The 26733-nt window shown below is 41.5% G+C and overlaps 1 protein-coding gene across 2 annotated transcripts in view; it reads right to left on the bottom strand.

Moving 5' to 3' along the window:
* The window catches only part of CDON (cell adhesion associated, oncogene regulated), a 717042-nt gene that overhangs the window by 259120 nt on the left and 431189 nt on the right, over positions 1-26733 (bottom strand). For both annotated transcript variants that reach the window (XM_044080828.1, XM_044080827.1), the window contains exon 8: positions 4062-4415. In XM_044080828.1, coding sequence (XP_043936763.1) covers positions 4062-4415 — 354 coding nt within the window. The remainder of the gene's footprint in view (positions 1-4061; positions 4416-26733) is intronic.

Raw genomic sequence — 26733 nt, 5'->3', positions numbered from 1 at the left:
GGACGAAAGCGATCTTTGTTAACAATAGACTATGAAAACAGAAATTGATATTTACATGCAAAATGTATATGTATACATTTATATATATTTTTGACTGCCAAATGAACTAAAGTTGATATATTTCCAGCCATGTAGTATATATTGTCTTGGATAAAATCACAGACTTAATAATCTACTTAATAATTTGGTCAAATAAGAGGTACCACATCATTATATAATTTTATTTAAAGTACACAAGGGTTATATATTATTATGACAGCTACTAAGTAGGGCAGGACCAGCTCAAATGTCACACTGATGGGGGAAGGGATGTGAATTTAACATGTGTACCAATAACACTTTGTTTTACAGTACAATAAACCACTCCCATGTCTGATAAAAAGTATATATATATATATATATATATATATATATATATATATTTAGAAAGCTTGTGAGGAAATTATTACTCTATTTTTGTTTTACTTGGATCGCTTGTCTGTGTACTTAATAAAGGATTTTCGACTAGAAACAGACTACCTCTGCCTTGATTGGATTACTTTTGAATACTTAGTAATGCTGTACAATTATATATTTTCTATTATTACTTTTTGTTTTGTTTTGACTTAAGAAAAGTTTACGTTCGCTACTTCTACTACTATTGTCTGATCTGATCAATACACCGTGATTAACTAGAAATATATGGACTGAAAATTTTCCACACAGAGAAGTTTCTTACACTGTTTTGTTTTTGGACCCACTACACTTTAGTGGGTTGTTTTGAGACTTCGGGGATACCACGGAGATTACTTGGAATTTAAATTTATAGTACCACTGTTCTGAAATAGCAACTAATGTTCCATCCAATCTGCCTCAAAAAGTCCTCAGTTGCTGGAGTGGGTCTTGTTAGGGGACCAGACAAAAAGGAGTAATCACAAAGCTCCTCCTCCTCCACTGATTAAGACAGAGATGAAAGCAGCCTTTTCCTTTAGTCTGGAAAATGAGGTCACTGGTGTGGATATGCAGGATAACCTGGGGGGCCAACAAACATTGTGAAGAATTTAACATTTTTCTGCATGGGACTAAGTCAGGCTCTAGGGCTAGTATTACCTTTGTGCACAACTCCTATGAAATACTACTCTACAAATGTGCAATACTCCAACACCACTGACTGGGCTGCATCAGTACAACTCTGGCTCAAGTGACAGCAAAGGGAAAGAAGACTGTTGCAAGACCAATACTACAGGAATTTTATGAAAAAAAAACAAACACGAGACAGTGTTACTTGCGTTTTATTTAGGAACACAGCAGTAAAATTAGGCAAGTGATCATGGGGACCATAAGATGCCTACCTATATATACTTAAAGCAAACGCACTTAAAAGTTTGGGATTCCCCCATTACAAGAACCTAATACTGCTCACCTCCCAGTACATATTACATACATTAGCACAATAAATCGGTGGAACACACAGTACACTAAATGTGATTTTTTTTTAAACATCTGCAGGCTCCTCTAGGATATTCATCAGAGATGAAGGCCTGGATTTCTTCTCTCTTGAAGGCAATCAGGACACAACTTCTTAATTTATCAGGCTGTATCAACCATGTGATGGAGGCATTACTTTGTTGCAGCCAGATATTAGGGAAAATGTTCTTTATATTTGTCAGGTAGAAATTAAATCTTATAAATACAAGTCATTAGGAAATAAAGCCTTTAAAAGTGACAAGAAAAAGTTAGTGTGCAAAATAATGCTGTTTTCATACTGGAAATGTGTCGACTAACATCAAAGCAGCAGCAGTGAGAGGCAGGTGGTACCAATGCACAGAAGGGCCACTAACTGATGTAAAAATTTCCAGACAGCAATTGATGTCAGTAAGCAGCATTCCAAATGCAAGTGTACTCCCTGATAAAAGACTCTGCAACAACTTTTCCATATAATATGAATAACATTTCAAGGCTACAGATTTAAACTTTTGTAAAGTGGACTGTTACTGAAATGTACTAGATTCTTCTATCAGTGTTAAGACCTTATGCTGGCTGTATGTGAAAATGGCCACTTGCCATCAGTCTATATCGACTTGGTAAACAAAACAATGTACATCTGAATAATCAAGACAGACCAGGCTCCCAGAACTATAAACAGTATTCCAGTAGTTTCCCAGTGATCTTTGTAGAAAAACATCAGCTTCTATTAAATTCACATCCACACGTTTATTTTTTTGCACTATGCTGACTAGGTTAGACACGCCAGGCTATCAGCCTCTTTTCAGTGGAGACATAGGGTGGCACTCATACTGACTAGGGGAAATTTGGCCAGGGCACCAAAGGACTTCACTTCTTTTTGATGAACATCGTGGGTCTTTTTTACACCCACTTAAGTTACCACCAAATTCAAACCAATGGGACCTTAATTTACCATCTCATCTGAAGAAGAGCGCACACACACACACACACACACACACACACACACACACACACACACACACACACACACACGCACACACACGCAGGTGAGACAGCACCCCGTCCCACCCTCTTTTATGCTGCACTGCAGTGTCACTACTTGAAAAATTAATCCAAACACCTCAGGTGAGAAAAGAACCCACAACCTTCTGATTTCCCAGCACCAAAGGTATGGTACTGGCTTATCAGCTACAATCCATCCAGTGTAATGCATGCCAGTAAGAGTCTCACCACTTTTTTTTCATTGTTTTTCGAGATGATTTTTTTCTCAGTCCTGTATTTTTACCATTACCATTAACCACCCCTTCCACAAGTGCCTAACTTCATACTTGTTTTAGTTTCTAACTGCTTCTGCTCAAAGAGCTTGCTAACTCCATACAAGGTGTTACTGGCAAATAAAATTATTTGTTCACTCTGTTACTAATAATAAAGGTATATAAACATGTCAAAAAATCAAATATAGAATAGAGTTGGGCAGTATATCCTTTGCCCTTTATGCATTTCCTGTTTTCCCTAACACCTTAGACCACACACCCCAAATTATACAAAAGTTAAAAGGTTAACTAGAAAAAGAGAAGTCAAATTATTTTGCTAAGAATTTTCAGAAAAAATGCGACAAACATTACTTTGGTATGTATTTTCAAGAAAATCGCTGCAGACGGATAAAAGAGCAGGCACTGTCACAGCATATGCTCAACAGGAGAATGACACCAGGACACATCAAAAATTATGATATTAAAGCACAGACTTTCAGGTGGGCTTATCAAAACAGAAGAATCACAGCGCATGCAGCAAAGTCCGAGATGACTGTTTTGTCATTCTCGTTATCCAGATTAAGCCCTCTCATTTCAATATGGAATAAGCAGGTTATGTTTTTAGTTTGCTTTTTACACAAGTCTTAGTACCAACTCTCACTTTCTGTTCAGATGATTCCTTGACTACTGCAGTAAGTTATTCACCTCCACATGGAACGCCACAAAAAACCACTGTAACTCAGAAACCAAAACAAAAAGCGAGATCGCAGGACTCAGCTCCTCAGAAGTAAAAAGTTTATTCAAGCCACAGATGATGAACGTGAAATAAAACCACCATTAACGCCTTTTCCAAAACTATTGAACACACAGCGTTTTCGTCAAGTTAATCGACTTCATCAGATGACCAGTACATATCCAAACCTCCTTTATATAATACCATCCATTAACTCATCAATTAAACAAAATAATTAAATAATTGAAACACCAATTCCTTTTAAAAACTTGTTCCAAAAAGCTAAAGAAATATATATATATAAAACATAGGATGAAATAAATAAAATATGTACTAAGTAAATTTTTTTTAAAATAATATACATGTGCTTTTTAAAGTGTTATATGTTTTATATATATGTGTTTCTGAGTTACTGCAGTAAGTTACTAATTTCGGCCAAGACCTTCCCCTAAAGAAGCATGACTCGACCATGTCATCACCATGCACATATTTGCCAGCTTCTATGCTTCTGTGTAAATCCTTCTGAAACAAGTTTATAACTTCAAATACTTTACGAGACCATCAATTTATAACCAGGAAAATCAGGCATGCTACAAGAAAGTGAAATGGAGAAAAAATGGTCAGCTTACCAACTGTGAGGAATGCTTCTGCTGTTGCTTTGCCATAGTCATTGGTTGCTTCACATATGTACTTTCCAGCATGCTCCACAGCAACAGCCCGAATGTAGAGAGAACTTGATCCAGCCTGAGACAATGTAAGATGGTGGGGGAACAAAACAGCAGCTCTGCCTCTGTTCTGAGAGGACTTGTTGGACTTTGACCGAAGGACTTGAGATGGGTGGCTTGTGACTGGCCCGTGACTGTCGTACCAACGCAACACTGGCTGAGGTTCTCCTGCAGCACCACAGGACAAGGTGACTGGTTGACCTTCAACTACTTTGACACTGACTGGAGGAGATAATATTGTTGGTCTTAAACCTTCACCTGTTTATTCAATAAAAACATTAAAAACACTTAAAATGAGTTCCTCCAGTCCTCTTTCTCATTCCTATACAGCAGTACTTAACTAAGGCTGTTGAAAGGTAATATATCTCCATAAGCGAATAACTAGGATAACCGCACTAAAAGACCATTTTTAGCCTACCCAAAAACCCGTGGTCAGAAAGTACAGTTGTGTACACTTACCATAAATGTAGATGTTACAGTGTATTCACTGTTGCAGTCATCACATTTGGGTTATCTGCTTGCAGTAGCCCTCAGTCGGCCTGATTAACAAAGTCTTGGGTCCTGCGTCGGTTGCTCTCTCTTCTTCTGTGACATCAAGTCATTAGGGGGTATAAAACATGCAGCTGATGACATTACATCAGTTTTTCTTGCCCCAGATGTCAGGTGCCCCCATAATGGGAAGCAATAAAACATATATATATATATATATATATATATATATATATATATATATATAGATAGATAGATAGATATATATATATATATATATATATATGTATATACACATACATATACACACATATATATACACACAAGGATATGCCTTCAATAGAAAGCAAATACACCAAAAAGCTTTTAAGCATAGTAAAGGAGAGTAGAGGTATAGCCAAAAAAAGTCAGGGGGCTTGAGGGAGGGTAACCAGGACTGCAACAGTGAATACACTCAAACATCTACATTGATGGTAAGTGTACACAACTGTACTATGTTCTTCGTGTTGCACTGTTGCAGTCATCATTTTTGGGTAGATTCCCAAAGCTCAGGATGGGAGGTGGATTTTAGATAGCATTAGGACCAGCTATAAGACCCTGTAAGACTGCAGTGGCAAAGCCAGCTCTGGATTTAGAGAAAATTGGCAAATGGTAATGCTTGATGAAAGTATGTACAGAACTCCAGGTAGCATCTTCTAGGATGTCCCAGGTAGGGTCTCCTCTGAGAAAGGCTGTAGAGGTAGATGTAGCCCTGGTTGAATGGGGTCTGATCCCCTGTGGGATAGGTTTTTCATGGTGCTTATAACAGAACAGAATGTAATGGCCTATCCATTTAGAAATGATTTGCTTTGAAATAGCCTTCCTCTCTGCCCCTGCAGCAAATGCTACCAGCAGTTGTTCAGATTTCCTTTGAGGTTTAGTCCTGTCCAAGTAAAATCTAAGTTGTCTGTGCACATCTAAGGAGTGCAGTATCTGTTCCCCTTTGTTCTGTGGATTAGGAAAGAAGGTTGGCAAGTGAATGGACTGATTAAGAGCCACACTGGATACCACCTTGGGCATGAAGGAGGGATTGGTTCTGAGGGACACCCTGCCCGCATGAAAAATTATGAAAGGCTCCACTGCCATAAGGGCCTGTAATTCAGATACCCTTCTTGCTGAAGTGATTGCTAAAAGGAAGGCATTTTCCAAGAAAGGAATTTTACATCTGCACTAGCAGCTGACTCGAAAGGAGGAAGAGTGAGTTTCTCCAATATAAAGTTAAGATCCCAGGCTGGAGTTGGGGCTTTCCTGGGTGGTCTTAAATTTTTGGCCCCTCTGAAGAACTGCTTGAGCAGTGGATGAGAGAAGAGGGGAGGTTCTGTGTTATAATGAGCTGAAATGGCTGAGGCATGAATTTTGATGGAGGAAAAAAAGCACCTTGTGAAGCATCTCAGTTAAGTATTGCAAAATCTGAGGTAAGTTGGGCGCTGCTGTGCTCATCCCTTGAGATTGGTTCCAGGCACAAAATCTTTTCCATTTTTCAACATAAGATTTTCTAGTACTAGGCCTCCTTGCCTCTAAAATGATATCCATCACTGGTTTACTGAGGGATGGTAAAGAAGAGATTAGGTAATTAGCCAGGCTGCTAGGTTCAGGGTTTGAAGCTGAGGGTGCAGAATCCGGTTCTCCTGCTGAGACAACAGGGTAGGGGTCTGAGGCAGGTGCCATGGGGCCAACAGTGACACACTGCGCAAGAGGGGTACCAGTGTTGGCGTGGCCAGTCTGGTGCAATCAATATCATCTTTGGTTTGTCCTGTTTGATCTTTAGTAGTACTTTGGAGAGGAGAGGCAGAGGAGGAGAGGCATAAACTGATAGGTTTTTCCAGCTGAAGGACAGAGCATCCACTTTCCAAGCTTGTTTGTGGGGAGTCCTTGTGCAAAATTTGCCCAATTGGTAGTTCTGGGGGGAGGCAAACAGGTCTATATCTGGGATCCCGCGTTTGTTTGTCAACATGTTGAAAATCTTTGGTTCCAGTTTCCACTCGTGTGGGTCCATTAGATTTCTGCTTAGTCCGTCTGCCAGTGTATTTAGTTTTCCTGGCAGGAATTGAGCTTGTAGATGCATTTGGTAGCTCAAGGCTGTGTTCCACAATGCCATGGCTAGTCTGCAGAGGGGGTAAGAATGGGTACCCCCCTGCTTGTTTATGTACCACATAACAGTGGTGTTGTCCGTCTTTACCATTAATTGTCCTGGAAAAATGCGGTCCTTGAAGGCTGTCAGAGCATTCTGTACAGCTAACATTTCTTTTTGATTGATAAGCAGGTGCATTTGACTTGGGTTCCATTTGCCCTGAATACACTTCCTTGCCAGGTGAGCCCCCCCATGCATAGTCTGATGCGTCTGTTGTTAAGGTTTGGGCGACAGGGGGTTGAGTGAATGGAAGTCCCTTGTTTTGGTGGCAGGCCACTGCCCACCAAAGGAACTCTAGGCATAGGCAAGGTATGATAGGAATCATTGTTTCTAGATCCCGAGAATGTTGACAACATAGGCTTTTTAGACACCATTGTAGTTTCCTCATATGCAGTGTTGCATATGGAATTAGAAGAATGAAAGAGGCCATGAACCCCAAGGCTTGCAGTATTTGCCTTGCAGATAGCAGGGTTTTCGTGGACACTAGTTTGAAGTAGGTTGTCACATGAATTTGTTTCTCTGGCATGAGGAAAGCCATCTGGGATGTTGCATTCAAGCTTGCTCCCAGGAATATAATTTGTTGACAGGGTACCAAGTGTGATTTATTTTCGTTTATGTTGTACCCTAGACAAGTTAGCACCCTTTGTACAAAGGCCAGGTGATTCAAAAGTATGTCCTGGCTTTCTGCCTGAATTAGACAATCGTCCAGGTATGGGTATATTTGAATATTTCTTTGCCTGCAAAATGCAATGACTGGAGCTAGGCACTTTGTGAATACCCTGGGTGCAGTAGATAAGCCAAAGGGTAGTGCAGAGAACTGATAGTGCGTGTAGCCTGCTTTGAAGCGTAGGTATCTTCTGCAAGATTCCCTGACTGGGATGTGCAGTACGCTTCCTTTAAATCGAGTGTTGCCAACCGGGCATCTTTGCCTAGCATAGGAAGCAACTGGTGAAGAGTCAGCATCTTGAATTTTGGAATCACCAAAAAGTTGTTTAGAGTAGACCGGTCCAGGATAGGATGCCATGAATTGTCTTTTCTGGGTACCAGGAAAAGTCTTGAGTAGAAACCTTGCCCCTTTTTCTCTTCTGGTACAGTCTGAATATTCTTTATGCTTAAGAGAGAGAGTACTTGATTTTGAGCCTCTGCCCACTGATTTGGGGGTAGATCTGGCCAACAGTTTGGGGTTGGTAACATGTGGAAGTGAAATCTGTATCTTTGGACACTATATTTAAAACCCATTTGTCCTGGGTAATGAGTTCTCAGTTTTTTGCATGTAGAGCAATCTTTCCCCCCAAAGGGGTAGTCAGTTGAGAAGTGCCTGGAAGTTTTAAAGAGAAGTCATTGAGACAGTTTACCATAGGGGGGAGTTTTACTACTCCCAGATTTGGGAGAGGGGCCCCCCACTGCTTAGTTCTGTGCATACCCTGGGACTGAAGCCTGGGTATTCTGCTGGGTCTGGGTTTGGACTGAGAAGGCCTGGAAGAGGCAGGAAAGGACCAGTTCTTAGAAGGCCAATACCTACTAAACCTTGGAGGTTCTACTTGTAAGAAATCTTTTAACAGTTTGCATAGATTTAGCTTCTTCCTCCATCTTTTTAAGAACTTCTGCCCTATTGCCAAACAGGCGGTCCTAATTTAAGGGTGCATCCAATAATTTAGCTTTAACATGATCTGGCAAGGATTGCTCCTTGAGCCAGGCATGCCTTCCAAGTACAGACCCAGTGACAGCAGCCCTGCAAGATGCCTCTAGTGAATCAAAACCACATTGCAAAGTATGTTTTCCAACTTGTTCAGCATAATGCATTAAATCCTGTAAATCCTTATTTTCAGCACAATCAGGAATCAACATCATTTTCTGTTTAAGCAATCCAATAATATGCTGCTGATACTAAAGGCCCTAACAGCCAAAGTTGCAGAAGTATATACCTTCTTACCCCATCTATCCAGCGCTCTGGAGTCTCTATCAGAAGGGGTAGGATTTTTGGCAGTAGTAGCTATAATGCCCTTGGATCCCTGTGAAATGGTCTCAGGATCCGCAGTAGGATTTTTAAAAAGGAACTTGTGAGAGTCAGAAACCCTTTAATATCTATCAGGTTTTCTGGGAGCAGGAGGTAGAGAGTCAGGGGCCAAGCTAGATTACGAAAAGGCATCATCAACAATGTCTAGGACAGGAGGGATAGCTAAAAGGCCTGCGCTGGGGCAGGAGTAAGAAATCCCTAAGCCTCTTTTTAGAATCAGAGAAATCCTGACTTTCCCAATGAAAATGCTCCCCAAGAGTATGCAAGGTTTAACCAAAAGAGAAATCCTCCAGGGGGAAGCAGAGGGAATAGAGTCCGCAGCAACAGAATCCTCATAGGTAGATAAAGGTAAATCCTGGTCATCAGAGGAAACAGAAATTTCAGAATCCTGGTCAGAAGTAATATAGGCAAACTCAGTCCTAGGTCTCTTGGAGGGGGAAGGTTGGCTTCCCTGATTAAAGTTATAAGGTCTTCAGCCATTCTTATCATTTGTTTTTTAGGCATAGAGGCCTGACCATGTGGTCTGGGCATCAGTTTTCTAGGCATGGTTCGAGTTTTAGGCCTTGAAGAAGATGGCATCGGTTTAACATGCAAGTCAGTAGGTCTGAATACACCCTCAGAAGCCGGTGCCTGCACAGCGGCTCCGAACCCATCCAAGGTAGAGACATTTGCAGGTTCCACATTTATAGCATCTCGCGGCATACTGGACTCAGAATGGGTCTCAGTAGAGGCCTGCGAATCTGAAGTAGCGAGTATCAGGGGCTGCGAAAGCACCTCACTGAGTAACGGCGAACTGGCGACTGGCTTATGAGAAGCGTCATCGGCAGCTTTGGACCTAGGCAGCCTGTCTCTATCTTTATCTTTGCGTTTTTTTTCCGGAATGTCGGTAGTCTGACAGCTTACCGAAGACATATCTGGATAATTGAACCGAGCACCAAAATATTTAGAAGCAAAAATATACAGACGGCGGATAGTTTGTGGTTTAAATAAGGCACAAAACTGACAGGGAGGTACGTCGTGGTCAGAGTCTAGGCAAGGAATACAGTACAAATGAAAATCTTGGGTATTTGCTTTCCACAAGAAATGCAATTATTTACTTTTACTGACATCAGTTTAGAGCTAGAAAAAGTTTCCCCAAAGGGGTACTTAGCTTTTAGTTGAAGACTTTGGTTCTGAAACTCAAAAACGAAAATTTCAGGAGTCTGCCGACCGGCACTTGCAAACTGCTTCTGCTTCAGGCACAGCACGGCAAGAAAGACTGATGTAATGGCATCGGCTGCATGTTTTATACCCCTGACGACCTGATGTCACAGAAGAAGAGACAGCAACCGACGCAGGACCCAAGACTTTGTCAATCATGCTGACTGAGGGCTACTGCAAGCAGATAACCCAAATGTGACAACTGCAACAGTGAAACACGAAGAACATCTAAACCTTACACCTAGTGTCTGTGAGGTAAAGATCTTAACCATTAAGCCAAAACCACTATGCTGACAAGCAAAGCTAAGCCATCATAGGTTCATAGGTGTATACTAGGCTAATGGCCCTGGAGCCTTTACAAGCCTAGCCCATAGATTTACACTGGCATCATGCCACCTGACCTTACTTCCCAGTGCCTCTGTCGAGTAGAGCCACTGGAGTGATCCCCGGGGTGAATTTTCTATTTCCCATCCACTCATCAAGATTTCTCTTGAAGAGGGCCAGTGAGCTGCTCTGTTTGACATGTATGGGAAGTCTATTCCATAGCATGGGCGGTCTCTGAGTTATGAAGCTGTGCCTCCAGCATGTTCTGTTGATTGTGGTAATGAGGCTGAGGTCTCTGGAGCATGTGGTACGGAGGGATTTGGATTTCTTTAGATGTAGCAATTCTAACAGAGCTGGGTCAGACATGGATATGCTTTCTCCAAGTCTAGGAATGCCCATTTGGACTCTCTCCTCACCTCTAGCTTTTTCTCAAGTATTTGTCTCACTGCAAACATCAAGTCAATTGTGCTGCATCCTGATCTGAATCCGAACTGCTCATCTCCCATCTTATATTCTACTACTCTGCATATCCATTTATCAATCACCCTTCTCCAGTACTTTCATGAAGTGTGATAGGAGTTTGATGCCTCAGTACTGCCTACAGATGTGGATGCCCCCTTTGTTTTTGTACACTGGTACAAGTATGCTTATTATCCAGTCATCTGGGATATGCCTTTCTCTTCACACTGCTATTAGTACCATCAGGAGCCATTTCTCCCCTATCTCACCCAGCATCTTTATCATATCTGCTGTGCCCTCATCTGAGCCTGCTGCTTTCCCTCAATTCATTTTCCTTAGTGCTGTTCTTGCTTCTTCTAGGGTGGGCTTCTTTTCTTCTCTCATCGTAGGCTGTTTCTGGGGCAGTACATCTTCTGTAGGGTTTTCTTCATTCAGAATGTCCCAGAATCACTCCTTCCATCTGCTTTTGATGTCCTGTGGACTGGTGAGCATGCTGCTGCTGGCATCCCTTATGAAGGGTCTCTGACTATCTTCTTTATCTTTCTCTTTGCCTTGCAACCTTATATACTGTAGTTTCTTTGTGCCATCTAGTAAGTCACTTTCCAGACGCTGGTAGAGTGCATCTGATGCCCTATTCTTTGCTACTGCAACTTCTTTCTTAACTTCTTTGTTAGCCAACCAGTAGTCCTTCCTAGCTTGGTCAGTCTTTTCTATCTCCCACTTCTTCCTGCACTACTACTTTCTTTTGATGACTTCCCTGACTTCTGCATTCCACCATCAGCTTTCCTGATTTATCTTATTTCCATACCTGGCTCGGCCACATATCTTTTCTGTAGTCCTAATACATGCTGTTTTTAGGCACTGCCATTCTTGTTCAGCTCCACCTATTTCCTCATCTTCTTGGGGTGCTAGAGTCCTGAGTAATTCCTTGAACTGTTGTACTTTCTCTCCAGTCAGCCTCCAGGTCTTCAGTCTGGTCTCTGTTGACCTTAGAGCTTTCTCTGACCACTGCTTCGGCGGACTGTGGCATCTAGTGGTTTATGCTGTGGGCAGACTGTTTCACTTGGGACGACTTTACAATCATGGATTCTACCCCAGTGCCTTTTCCTTACTAGGAGGAAGTCTACCAGAGTTGCATGCTGGCTACTCTTGTATGTGATCCTGTGACAGTCTCTTTTCTGAACCACATGTTGGCAACTATCAAGCCATTTGCAAGACAGAAGTCTGGAATGGCTTCTCCTTCTTTATTCCTGTTGCCCCACCCATGCAGACCCAGGCAGTCCTCATATCCATTGCTTTTCCTCACTGTCACAACCCTGCTGTGGGGCATAGATAGAGATTATGAATACTGCCCTATCATTACACTGGAGTCTGACTGCCAAGAGTCTGTCATTAATTCTGATGATATCCCTCACTGTCTTCTGATGCTTTTCTCCAAGCACAATTCCTACACCATTTCTAGCCTGTCCCCATCCTGAGTAGTAGAGTCTGCATCCCAAGCCAAGTGGCTTTGCTATTCTGCCCTACCATTTTGTCTCTTGGATACATAGGACGTCCAACCTCCTCCATATCATTATTTCATCCACTTCCAAGCTGCATCCTGTCAGCGAACCTACATTAAGCATAGCAATTTTCAGTTCATGTTTGGCAGGTTGGTTGGATTTATGTCTAGCTTTCGTTCAACAGAGCTATCCCAGGTATCCAAGGCTGGGTAACTAGACAATGGCCAGCCAGTAGCTTACTGACCCAGGGCTGTTGGGCTTTATGGCGGGCACACACTAGCCAACAGAGGCACATATACCCCCTCCCACTATTAGCAAGGGTCTATGGCATAAGTCAGAGTAGGCTGGGTCCTCAACCCCCTTATCACCGGTAACTACCCCTGCCCATTTTGGCGACATTAGTCAACAAGACCGAATTACCTACAGCCATATTTTACACCATTCAGTGGCTAGCCCTGCCACAGCATGCAGTCTGTGATCGGTGTTCTCCTATCTTGAGGATACTGTGCACCACAGTAGATGCCCAAAGTGGCAATATACATTATAAAATGTGGCAAGTCATCACTGGCTCAGGAGACAAGTAAATTTGTACTGCAAATTCTATCTATTGAGAAATACTTCCTAGGAAATAAGGCACTAATATTTCACATGAGGAGCTTCTTAGTGATTCATGCTTCACAGGTGATCACATTATCCAGATCTATCATCCAGACAAGAATCGTTTGAAAGTTTTAAAGTAATACATGAATACTCAGAGATCAGCATTTTATTGGAACCTTAACATCTCAGATATGCTACCCTTCAGTGAAGTTTGTTAGGCAACTTTAAGTATGATTTTTACTTGCCCCGTAAATATCTTTGACGTGTATAGATATGTGAGTGTAGAGTTACCCAAGGACGTGGAAAACGTATTTGATTTAAGCAAACAGAAAAACCTTGTCGTATGAACTTGTAGTTAAGTGTGAAGTTTGGAAGAAGTAATAACTTAAGTATTCCATCTGCCTGCCTCACTATTAGCTTAGTGAGCTGATGGGTCTACTGAAATTATGCAGCCTGCAGTCACTCCCTGCTTTATAACAAAAATTTTCAATAGTCTGCTGGACAGTAAGCTTGGGCAATATGCTGGCTTTAGGTGCCAGTATCTGGCTTGTCAGATCAAATGTTACTATTCTAATTTCAGCAGGGGGAGGGGAACCTTAAAAAAGTATAAATATAGCCAAGCTGGTTTACATTTGCTATTTCAGCTTAGAATGGAACTCCTTCCATGGAAAGATGGCATACTTAAGAGGCACACTAGACCATGCTGCTATCTTGGTGCTAGTCTACAATTCTTTCTATGTTTGTGTGGGTTTTCTCAACACATCATATTTCTTCTCAAGTAATAATGCTTAGGAAGACAGAATCCATAGAAAATGTATCTCTAGACCAAGGGTCTGCAACTTTCACTATCAAAAGCGCCATTTTGGCCTTTCTCCTACCAAATAAAATTTATCTGGAGCCACAAAACATATTTGACCCGTAAAATGAAGACAACACAGCATATTAAGCTTTATATGTAAGCTATTATAGAACTAAGTGTATAAGAGCAATATTTAAAATCCGTCTCTATTTTTGTTCCTTTGTTGAGATTTTTATTGGTATCACTTGATTGCTGTCAGTGTGTGTGTGTCATACCCGTCATCCTCCTAGAGCAAGAAATCTGGAGAAAGCCATAAATAATGGGGAGACAAAGGCCCAAAAATAGGGGCACTTTTTAAATATTGCTCTTACAAAATTAGAAAATTGATAGAACAGGTTTTGCACTAGCATGAGTTTTCTGAAGGGTATGAAGTCTGAAGCGCAAATGTCTGTCTATATTTTCTGACTTCAGCCTTAAATAATTATTTACTTATTTATTGCATTAGTTTACCGGGAAAGTCCACTGGACCTGAGAAGAGCCCATTTTCAGTGGAGGCCCGGGGAGAAAAACTCCACATATAGTTACATAAAGAAAGTATTAACACATTGTATACAGTATATAATCCAGTGGTATTGCATACTTAGAGCATAATTATACAGAAAATGTTAGAATACATAGAATCATCTGATGAAATGGAGTAGAGTTATTTTTACTTACTTTGTCAATGATTTGCCAGAAAACCACAATTTTATGAAAAACAGACCAAAATATGAGGCAAAAATCAGGACATTCTGCAAAAATCTGTACAGTTGACAAGTAACTGTGTGCGTGTGCATGTTTGCGTGTGCGTGTGTGGTAAATGCATGTTAACAGAAACGGTGTTATTCAAGCAAATTTCTAAGTTTTTAAGAGCAATATTTAAAATCTGTCCCTATTTTTCTTCTCTTCCCCCTTTATTTGTGGCTGTGTCCAGATGTCTTGTGGTTAACAGTTTCAGAGGTATGGTGGAGAGGTATGGAAACCTTATAGGAGATGCTGATGCTGCCAAGGAACTGCTCGATTACACTGCATGTGTGGAATGCATGGTAAAATAACAAGAAGTTATGTACTCACCATAACGTTCGATGTATGTAGTCCATCTCGCCTCACATTCTTACCTGTGGGTTCGGAGCCAAATATCGGCTCCGACTCGGCCAAACTTTTCTAGCTCAAAGTCTTCTATTGGCTGGGCTAAGCAGGTATCCCATGCTGCACACTGCTTCATATCCCCAGATCTAGTTTGCTGCGAACACTCATTCATACCCCATGCATACACATCATCCAGGTAAAAAAGAATAAGCTAAAAGTGAAGGGAACTCTGTAAATAGACACCTAACCTCCAGATCCTCCAGGAAGGGGGAAGGTGGAGGGGTAAGTAAGAATGTGAGGCAAGATGGACTACATACATTGAAAGTTATGGTGAGTACATAACTTCTTGATGTTATGTAGTCCAATCTCGCCTACATTCTTACCCGTGGGACAGCGTCCCTAGCACCTACATCCTGGGTGGCTCATAGGAAAATACTCCTGAGTACTGTGGAACCAAAGGACGACCTGCCCCTAGATACCACGTCCAATTTGTAATGAGTAACAAATGTGTGAGGAGAAGCCCAAGTAGCTGCAGCACAAATATCATCCATCGACAATCTGGCTTGATAGGCTGTAGATGTAGAAACAGCCCGAGTAGAGTGAGCCTTGACCGGAAACAGCAGGTCTTTTCCTCCTGCGGAGTAGGCGAAAGAGATGCAACTAGATATCCATCTGGACAGGGTGATTTTGGAGACAGGGGACCCAATTTTGTTTTCCAAAAAGGAGACAAATAGCTGATCAGACTTTCGGATATCTTTTGTTCTGTGCAGATAGAAACGTAACTGTCTGTGTACATCCAATTAGTGAAATTTAAATTCTGCCTTGTTTGAAAAATGAGGAAAGAATACAGGCAACTCAATGGATTGATTAAGATTAGATACGGAAGCCACTTTAGGAAGGAAAGAAGGGTTTGGTCTAAGAGAAACCCTGTCCTTATGGAAGATCAAGTATGGAGGTTTGATAGAAAGGGCTTGAATTTCTGAAACTCGCCTGGCTGAAGTGATTGCTATTAAAAAGGCTGTTTTCCAGGTCAAGAATTTCAAATCACAGGTAGCTGCAGGCTCGAAAGGTGGTGAAGTAAGGGCTTGTAGAACAAAATTGAGATCCCAGGGCATGATGGGTTCGGAGACCGGAGGATGGAGTAATAGAGGACCCTTTAGGAAAGCCTTACAGAGTCTGTGAGCCATGAGACTAGGCTCATTAGCAACATGAAAATTAGAGATCGCTGCCAATTGAACTTTACTGGTAGCTGACGAGGAACCCTGATGGAAAAGCATAGACAAAAACTCCAAGACTGAAGCAATCGGGGCTGTGTAAGGATCAATTACTTTGGTATGCGCCCAAATAGAAAATCTCTTTCATTTGCTGGAATAAATCTTCCTACTAGAGGGCTTATGAGAGGAAGATAAAATGTGAACTACCTCTGGTGAAAAATGATGAAGCCTAACTAATGATGGAAGTGGAGTAGCCAGGCTGTCAACCAGAGGGTCATCAGAGAGGGGTGGAACTGACCAGACATGTGTGTCAGTAAATCTGGTTCTGGGTCCAGAATCCAAGGAGTGTCCACAATGTAGGGCTGGAGAAAGGGGAACCAGATTTGACGAGGCCAGTGTGGAGCAATCAGAATCATTCTGCTTCCCAAGGATTGCGCTTTCTGAATCACTTTTGATAGCAAGGGAAACGGAGGGAAAGCATAAAGCAGACTGGAGGGCCAATCGTGAACGAAAGCGTCCCTGGGTGACTCCCCCTGTGGGAGGATCAGCTTGAACCAACTAAGAGGTCATACTGCTCCCTGAGCACAACTCCTAACAAGACTTTAGTAAACTCCTATTCTAACCCACCAACAGTGCCCTCCCAGAGGCTCTTGCCAAGAACCCATAAAAAGGACTCTTGCAAAACCAACTAAGAGGTCATACTGCTCCCTGAGCACAACTCCTAACAAGACTTTAGTAAACTTAGGCTCCTGCCTATCCTATTCTAACCCACCAACAGTGCCCTCCCAGAGGCTCTTGCCAAGAACCCATAAAAAGGACTCTTGCAAAACCAACTAAGAGGTCATACTGCTCCTGAGCACAACTCCTAACAAGACTTTAGTAAAGTATGTGTACTGCTTAATACCTTGTAGTAATAATAAACATTTTACACCAAGCCAGCAGCCACAACCCCTCTCTCCCACACTGGGTAACTATACCCCTTTCTACCTTTTTATATTTCTCCATCTATCTTGGTCCATGATATCTGCCTTTTTCCTTCTACCTGATATCTCTCTTTCTGGGTCCTTACCACCAGAGTGGTGCTTCTCTCCCAGGTCCATCCATCTGTCCCTCTACCCCTTATAAAACCTCTCACCTTCTCCTACTTGCCTTCATCCATATATCCACCCTCCACTCCTTTCTCCCTCAGTTTCCTTCCTCTCACAATTCACTGCAAGCTTACCTTTGACTACCACTTCTACTGATTGTCTTCCTCACATTCTTCTCCTTTGGCTTCTGTCCCAATATTCTCATTTCCTGTCTCCCTTAAACTACTCCTTTCCTATTTGACTATTCCTGGTGTGACCCTGCTACTAGTACTGTAATCTCCCCTTTCTCTCTACCCACTGTAGTTCCTCTCTGTCTTACATCTTGACCTGATTCTGCTCCCACTGTACTTTCCCTTTCCTCCCTGCCCACTTACTCCTCCCTTTCCTCTCGCCTCCTAGTTTATATAGTCCCCACTTCCATGCAGACGCCATCTTAGACTCTGTATCTTGGTCCCCGGCTGCTGAGCATCCCGGCTCCTGTGTCCACGCCTGGATGTAAGCTTGTTTTTTGTTTTACTTGCTGGCTTGTTCTACAGTTAAATTACATGCATTTGTTTTAGTAGCATTAATGGGATAGTTACTGCTTAAATCTACATTTAAAATCCATGTATTTTTTGCCGCTAGCGCCTAGTCACTAGGGCGCTTTACATGTGTTTTGCGTCTGAATGTAACATTAATGGGATAGTTACGCTGCTCTAAATCTACATTTAAACTCTATGTATTTTTTGTCGCTAACGCTAGTCATTCATTAGGACGCTACGTGTTTTTGAGCGTCTGCATGTAATGAACAGAATGTATTGTGAATGTAAGCCTGTTTAATGGACTCCACTGCTAACTGGGCTTTTTATTTACTGTGCTTTTTGTTTTACTTGCTGGCTTGTTCTACAGTTAAATTACATGCGTTTGCTTTTAGTAGCATTAGTGGGATAGTTCGCGCTTTAGATCTACATTTAAGCTTCATGTATTTTTCCCTTACAAGCCGCGTAGTCAATGGGGGCTTTACATGTGGTTTTAGTACCATTAGTGGGACAGTTTAAATCTAAATTTAAACTCCATGTATTTTTCCTAGTCAATAAGGCGCTTTTATGTGTGTAAGTCGTGGTACAATTAGTTAGGGATAGTTCCGCTTTAAATCCTACCTACTGTGCATCTGGGACTTGTGTCTTAGTTTCTGCTGAACTTGGGTTTCCTGATAAGTGTTTTGTTACCAAGAATGATGTACTAGTAACCTCTACTGATGCAATCAGGAAAATGTACAACTTTCATATTAACTGTGTGTCGGAGGTTGTGTTTCCGCCAGGTTATTTTATAGTGGATTACTAAATAGGCACATGTAGCTTGTATGGATGCAATCTTGTAAATATACACTATGCTATATTAAACTGTGCTAGTTGCTTGGTAAGTGGTACCTTGTTATCACTACTTTCAGTTTCATTATATGCACAACTGTTTTTACTGTGTCATTTATTTGGCATGTTTGTAAATGTCGCTAATGCCCTCAATTGATAATTGTTTTTAAGTATGGTGTGGATTCTACATTAACTGTTGTCATAATTTTTTTTTTTTTTTTTTGTCTTCTCTCTCCATTGCTTCTTCTAGCTTAGGCTCCTGCCTATCCTATTCTAACCCACCAACAGTGCCCTCCCAGAGGCTCTTGCCAAGAACCCATAAAAAGGACTCTTGCAAAACCAACTAAGAGGTCATACTGCTCCCTGAGCACAACTCCTAACAAGACTTTAGTAAAGTATGTGTACTGCTTAATACCTTGTAGTAATAATAAACATTTTACACCAGGTGCTTACCTGCCAGGCTAGCCAGCAGCCACAACCCCTCTCTCCCACACTGGGTAACTATACCCCTTTCTACCTTTTTATATTTCTCCATCTATCTTGGTCCATGATATCTGCCTTTTTTCCTTCTACCTGATATCTCTCTTTCTGGGTCCTTACCACCAGAGTGGTGCTTCTCTCCCAGGTCCATCCATCTGTCCTCACTCCTCCTTAAACACCCCCCCTCTACCCCTTATAAAACCTCTCACCTTCTCCTACTTGCCTTCATCCATATATCCACCCTCCACTCCTTTCTCCCTCAGTTTCCTTCCTCTCACAATTCACTGCAAGCTTACCTTTGACTACCACTTCTACTGATTGTCTTCCTCACATTCTTCTCCTTTGGCTTCTGTCCCAATATTCTCATTTCCTGTCTCCCTTAAACTACTCCTTTCCTATTTGACTATTCCTGGTGTGACCCTGCTACTAGTACTGTAATTCTCTACCCACTGTAGTTCCTCTCTGTCTTACATCTTGACCTGGTCTCCCATAGGACTTCCGGTGTATTCTGCTCCCACTGTACTTTCCCTTTCCTCCCCTGCCCACTTACTCCTCCCTTTCCGCCTTTTTCCGCTCCTAGTCTATATAGTCCCCACTTCCATGCAGCCCCCATCTTAGACTCTGTATCTTGGTCCCCCGGCTGCTGAGCATCCCCGGCTCCTGTGTCCACGCCTGGATGTAAGCTTGTTTAACGGGCTCCACTGCTACCTGGGCTTTTATTTACTGTGCTTTTGTTTTACTTGCTGGCTTGTTCTACAGTTAAATTACATGCATTTGTTTTAGTAGCATTAATGGGATAGTTCTGCTTAAATCTACATTTAAAATCCATGTATTTTTGAGTCACTAGGGCGCTTTACATGTGTTTTTGAGCGTCTGAATGTAACATTAATGGGATAGTTACGCTGCTCTAAATCTACATTTAAACTCTATGTATTTTTTGTCGCTACAAACGCCTAGTCATTACTGCATGTAATGAACAGAATGTATTGTGAATGTAAGCCTGTTTAACGGACTCCACTGCTAACTGGGCTTTTTATTTACTGTGCTTTTGTTTTACTTGCTGGCTTGTTCTACAGTTAAATTACATGCGTTTGCTTTTAGTAGCATTAGTGGGATAGTTACGCTGCTTTAGATCTACATTTAAGCTTCATGTATTTTAGTCAATAGGGCGCTTTACATGTGGTTTTCTTTTAGTACCATTAGTGGGATAGTTTTTAAATCTAAATTTAAACTCCATGTATTTTAGTACAATTAGTGGGATAGTTCCGCTGCTTTAAATCCTACCTAAGTATTTTTCTGCTGCAAGCGCTTGTAATTAAGCTGTGCATCTGGGACTTGTGTCTTAGTTTCTGCTGCAAACGCCTAATTATTAAAGTGCTGTGCAGTGAACTTGGGTTTCCTGATAAGTGTTTTGTTACCAAGAATGATGTACTAGTAACCTCTACTGATGCAATCAGGAAAATGTCTACTTCATATTAACTGTGTGCAGTCGGAGGTTGTGTTTGGTTATTTTATAGTGGATTACTAAATAGGCACATGTAGCTTGTATGGATGCAATCTTGTAAATATACACTATGCTATATTAAACTGTGCTAGTTGCTTGGTAAGTGGTACCTTGTTATCACTACTTTCAGTTTCATTATATGCACAACTGTTTTAGCGTTATTAGCACATGGTTTGCAATAGCTGTTTGGGGCTCTACTGTGTCATTTATTTGGCATGTTTGTAAATGTCGCTAATGCCCTCAATTGATAATTGTTTTTAAGTATGGTGTACTCGCTTGCTTGAGGATTCTACATTAACTGTTGTCATAATTTTTTTTTTTTTTTTTGTCTTCTCTCTCCATTGCTTCTTCTAGCTTAGGCTCCTGCCTATCCTATTCTAACCCACCAACAGTGCCCTCCCAGAGGCTCTTGCCAAGAACCCATAAAAAGGACTCTTGCAAAACCAACTAAGAGGTCATACTGCTCCCTGAGCACAACTCCTAACAAGACTTTAGTAAAGTATGTGTACTGCTTAATACCTTGTAGTAATAATAAACATTTTACACCAGGTACCTGCCAGGCTAGCCAGCAGCCACAACCCCTCTCCCACACTGGGTAACTATACCCCTTTCTACCTTTTATATTTCTCCATCTATCTTGGTCCATGATATCTGCCTTTTCCTTCTACCTGATATCTCTCTTTCTGGGTCCTTACCACCAGAGTGGTGCTTCTCTCCCAGGTCCATCCATCTGTCCTCACTCCTCCTTAAACAACCCCCCTCTACCCCGTATAAAACCTCTCACCTTCTCCTACTTGCCTTCATCCATATATCCACCCTCCACTCCTTTCTCCCTCAGTTTCCTTCCTCTCACAATTCACTGCAAGCTTACCTTTGACTACCACTTCTACTGATTGTCTTCCTCACATTCTTCTCCTTTGGCTTCTGTCCCAATATTCTCATTTCCTGTCTCCCTTAAACTACTCCTTTCCTATTTGACTATTCCTGGTGTGACCCTGCTACTAGTACTGTAATCTCCCCTTTCTCTCTACCCACTGTAGTTCCTCTCTGTCTTACATCTTGACCTGGTGTCTCCCATAGGACTTCCGGAGTGTATTCTGCTCCCACTGTACTTTCCCTTTCCTCCCTGCCCACTTACTCCTCCCTTTCCGCCTTTTTCCGCTCCTAGTTTATATAGTCCCCACTTCCATGCAGACGCCATCTTAGACTCTGTATCTTGGTCCCCCGGCTGCTGAGCATCCCCGGCTCCTGTGTCCACGCCTGGATGTAAGCTTGTTTAACGGGCTCCACTGCTACCTGGGCTTTTTATTTACTGTGCTTTTTGTTTTACTTGCTGGCTTGTTCTACAGTTAAATTACATGCATTTGTTTTTAGTAGCATTAATGGGATAGTTACGCTGCTTAAATCTACATTTAAAATCCATGTATTTTTGTCGCTTCTAAGCCCTAGACACTAGGACGCTTTACATGTGTTTTTGTGCGTCTGAATGTAACATTAATGGGATAGTTACGCTGCTCTAAATCTACATTTAAACTCTATGTATTTTTGTGTCATTAGGGCGCTTTACGTGTTTTGAGCGTCTGCATGTAATGAACAGAATGTATTGTGAATGTAAGCCTGTTTAACGGACTCCACTGCTAACTGGGCTTTTTATTTACTGTGCTTTTGTTTTACTTGCTGGCTTGTTCTACAGTTAAATTACATGCGTTTGCTTTTAGTAGCATTAGTGGGATAGTTACGCTGCTTTAGATCTACATTTAAGCTTCATGTATTTTTCCGCCTACACGCTTCTAGTCAATAGGACGCTTTACATGTGGTTTTCTTTTAGTACCATTAGTGGGATAGTTACGCTGCTTTAAATCTAAATTTAAACTCCATGTAGCCTAGTCAATAAAGGCTTTTTCTGTATGGTAGTAGTACAATTAGTGGGATAGTTCGCTGCTTTAAATCCTACCTAAGTATTTTTCTGCTGCAAGGTGCATCTGGGACTTGTGTCTTAGTTTCTGCTGCAATAATTATTAAAGTGCTGTGCAGTCTGATAAGTGTTTTGTTACCAAGAATGATGTACTAGTAACCTCTACTGATGCAATCAATTAACTGTGTGCAGTCGGAGGTTGTGTTTGTTATTTTATAGTGGATTACTAAATAGGCACATGTAGCTTGTATGGATGCAATCTTGTAAATATACACTATGCTATATTAAACTGTGCTAGTTGCTTGGTAAGTGGTACCTTGTTATCACTACTTTCAGTTTCATTATATGCACAACTGTTTTAGCGTTATTAGCACATGGTTTGCAATAGCTGTTTGGGGCTCTACTGTGTCATTTATTTGGCATGTTTGTAAATGTCGCTAATGCCCTCAATTGATAATTGGAGGATTCTACATTAACTGTTGTCATAATTTTTTTTTTTTTTTGTCTTCTCTCTCCATTGCTTCTTCTAGCTTCCTATTCTAAACAGTGCCTCCCAGAGGCTCTTGCCAAGAACCCATAAAAGGACTCTTGCAAAACCAACTAAGAGGTCATACTGCTCTAACAAGACTTTAGTAAAGTATGTGTACTGCTTAATACCTTGTAGTAATAATAAACATTTTACACCAGGTCGCAGTCGCTTACCCTGCCCAGGCTAGCCAGCAGCCACAACCCCTCTCTCCCACACTGGGTAACTATACCCCTTTCTACCTTTTATATTTCTCCATCTATCTTGGTCCATGATATCTGCCTTTCCTTCTACCTGATATCTCTCTTTCTGGGTCCTTACCACCAGAGTGGTGCTTCTCTCCCAGGTCCATCCATCTGTCCTCACTCCTCCTTAAACACCCCTCTACCCCTTATAAAACCTCTCACCTTCTCCTACTTGCCTTCATCCATATATCCACCCTCCACTCCTTTCTCCCTCAGTTTCCTTCCTCTCACAATTCACTGCAAGCTTACCTTTGACTACCACTTCTACTGATTGTCTTCCTCACATTCTTCTCCTTTGGCTCCCCTACCCTACCCCCAAATCCCACCCACCCCCAGTACATCTACATTTATCCCTCCATACACCACACCCACTGCCACACTACTCCAATCAGTATCCCACTTCCAAAGCCACACCCTCTTTTTCCAAACCAATTTCTATTCAACTTCCCATCATTATCCTGCATAACCAACTGCATTATATTCCCACTCCCAAACCACACCCTCTCCAATCTTTGCATTCTCCATACACTAACTACTACCTAGATAACATCAAGTTCCTATATACATGCTATCACCTATATACCATACTTCCCTATTTTAATACTACCACTCTATTAACTCTTTCCCATCATGCTCTCTAAACACTCCTTCCTCTTCCTTTCACTATTACTACTCTTCACCTTATCTTCTTTCTACCATCTTTCTCAGCCCACAATTTCCATCCACTTCCAACCCTTTCACATAACTAATCCCCACAACTCACCTTTCTCACACTCATACTCTTATTTCCCCAATTTATACCCCTCAGAAAACCTCCTTCTTTTGTTATCTCCTGCCATACTTACCCTATCTCCACAATTACTAGCAAAGCCCTTCATTTCACAAAAGAACCCAATCTCATCTCCTTGCTAGTTACTCACCTAAACAACTCCATATTACACCTGATTAGCAATCTGGAGACATCCATCCAAATCCAGGCCCCACCACTATAACCGCTACAAATAAATTCCCAAAGCATAGTAAACAAAGTCCCAAACCTTCATGAAACCTGACATCCTGACTATTTCAGAAACCTGGCTAAAACCACACATTAAAGACTCTGAAATTGTTCCTCCAAACTACTCCATCATAAGAAAAGACAGACCTCATAAAGAGGTGGAGGTAGCCCTCCTATTTACTTCCCTAGTAGTTACTCCCTACAACAAACCTATTCCACACTTTAACAACGAACTTCTCCTCACCCTACTACAAATCAATAAGCATAAACACATATGTATAGCTTCCTTTATATCCCCAGGTGATAATATCTCAACACTCGAACTTATCCTTTCCTGGCTATCCACTAACATTAGTAATGAAACCATAATCCTAGGAGATGTAAATATTAACTGGTCCCTTATCCAGACTCCTACAAATCCTATTAACATCAACCTCTACAATTTCTCACAACTGATCCCTTCCATAACTCACCCTCGCCAAAACCCCCCCAATGGGAGTATATTGGATTGGATTCTAGTCTCCCATCCTCACTATTTCACCAACAGTGGCACTCTTCCCGACCCACTTGGTGACCACATACCCACTATCCTCCAACGAACCCACAACTACATTACTATCCGTGACCAAAAAAACTTCAACCCAATAACCTTTTCAAGCTCATTACAAGCAATTAACTGGAATTGTTTAAAAACACTACCCTAGACAATGCTGTCTCACACTTTAACTCAACATTTTTAAAATTACTAGACTCCCAAGCTCCCTTACGGACAAAAAGAATAAAAACTAAATCAGTGCTACCATGAGACAGAGAGACAAAGTCTACCAAAACACAAGACAGCACCACTCCTTAAATGCTCCGAAATAAAGTAAAACTCATTACTTCTGATAAACTACTTCTCTATACTCCAAAACCATAATAAAAACAACCCTCAAAAATTCTGGAAAGGGATCTCTACTCTCCTCCACCCTAGCAAACCAGATACTCCTTCTCCAGATCCAAATGCTCCACTACTTGATTTAGCGACACAATTTAATTCTTTCTTTATTGACTCTATTTACAAATTGACCTCCTCATTCTCCAACACCTCCCTGCTATCCAATACTCCCTCACCCACCCCTCTCTCTACTTCTATACCCTACTCCCCACCCACTAACTCCTCTACCCCTCTTCTCATGAAACTCTATCCTCATCTACCTCCTGGCTGCACCCTCTTCTCACTAAATCCCATACCTACATCTACTATAAAGAAACTACTTCAGAAATTGAAACCATGTACCAATGCTCTGACAGCTGAAACTCTTGCCTACCTATTAGCATCTTAATTAGCAGCTCTACTACCTAATAGCATTCTTAATTAACGACTCCCTAAGAATGTACAGTTCCCAAATCTGGAAACAAGCCTTTATTATACCTCTACACAAAGGTGGCACCCATTTCAAAACTCCTAGAAAAATGTGTCCATCTTCAACTCCTTCCTCACCTCCTAGACAACCATCTTATAACTCCCACACAGCACGTTTCAGACCTAACCACAGCACTATGACTGCCCTCCTCTCCTTCCTTGAAATTGTAAATAAAGACTCTGGACAAATTGTTTCCACCTTACTTGACCTCTCCAAAGCCTTGATACTATCTCACACAGCCTGCTCTTAACTAAACTTTCCAATCTTTACCTAACTTCCACCTCTTTGAACTGGTTCTCTAGTTATCTATCTAACAGAAACCAAGCTGTAAAGCCACCTCCACTTTCCTTACAAGGCTCCATCGGTCCTCTTCTCTTCAATATTTTTATTAACGACTTCCACAAATCAATCCCATACTCTAGCATCATCCAATATGCAGATGATTCAACTATCATCTGTTCTGCCTCTTCTATCACTACACTACAAAACTTACTCAAGATGCCTTCTCTTCCACAGAGCAATGGATGCTAAGTAATCATCTAGCCCTCAATGCTAGCAAGACCAAACTAATGTTATTTACTCCTTCTAGAGTCCCGACCTGAATACATTCTTAATTACTAGTCAAAACAACTCACCTCTTGAAATAGTGTCAGAGACCAAACTACTTACCAACTCAAATTTAATTCTCACCTGCAAATAAACATCAAAAACACATCAAAAACTTGGCATGCTTTATCATCTGCCAGTAAAATCCCTCCCTACTCTATGGTGCCCCACTACTAACTAATCTTCAGTCCTTGTTAAAACAGCTTACCTCCTGCTATAATAAAATTGCAAAATTAGCCACCAGCCATAACTCCTCCACACACCACTGTTTATCCCTCCATAAACTAAAATGGCTAGAACTTCCCAACCAACTATCTTATACTCAACTAACCCTAGCCCATAAACTTATTCAAAACCCTTCCTCTGTCCCTCCCTTTCCTCTGCCTTTAAAATGCACCTACCTAACAGAGTTCTAAGGTCAAATAATCAAAATCTACTAGAAGTGCACAAACCTACTCATCCCCCAGGCAAAAGCCTTCTGTCCTTCAGCCTCCTCTGGAACTCCCTATCAAAAGTCTCTTTTTCACATCTAGCATCACAGTGGGAATGCTCATGCTC

The sequence above is a fragment of the Protopterus annectens genome, chromosome 8.part0 (genome assembly GCF_019279795.1).
Source record: "Protopterus annectens isolate FY-2018-M chromosome 8.part0, PAN1.0, whole genome shotgun sequence".
Lineage (NCBI taxonomy): Eukaryota > Metazoa > Chordata > Ceratodontiformes > Protopteridae > Protopterus > Protopterus annectens.
The sequence above is the reverse complement of the archived record's forward strand: the minus strand, read 5'-3'. Positions and strand labels throughout refer to the sequence as shown.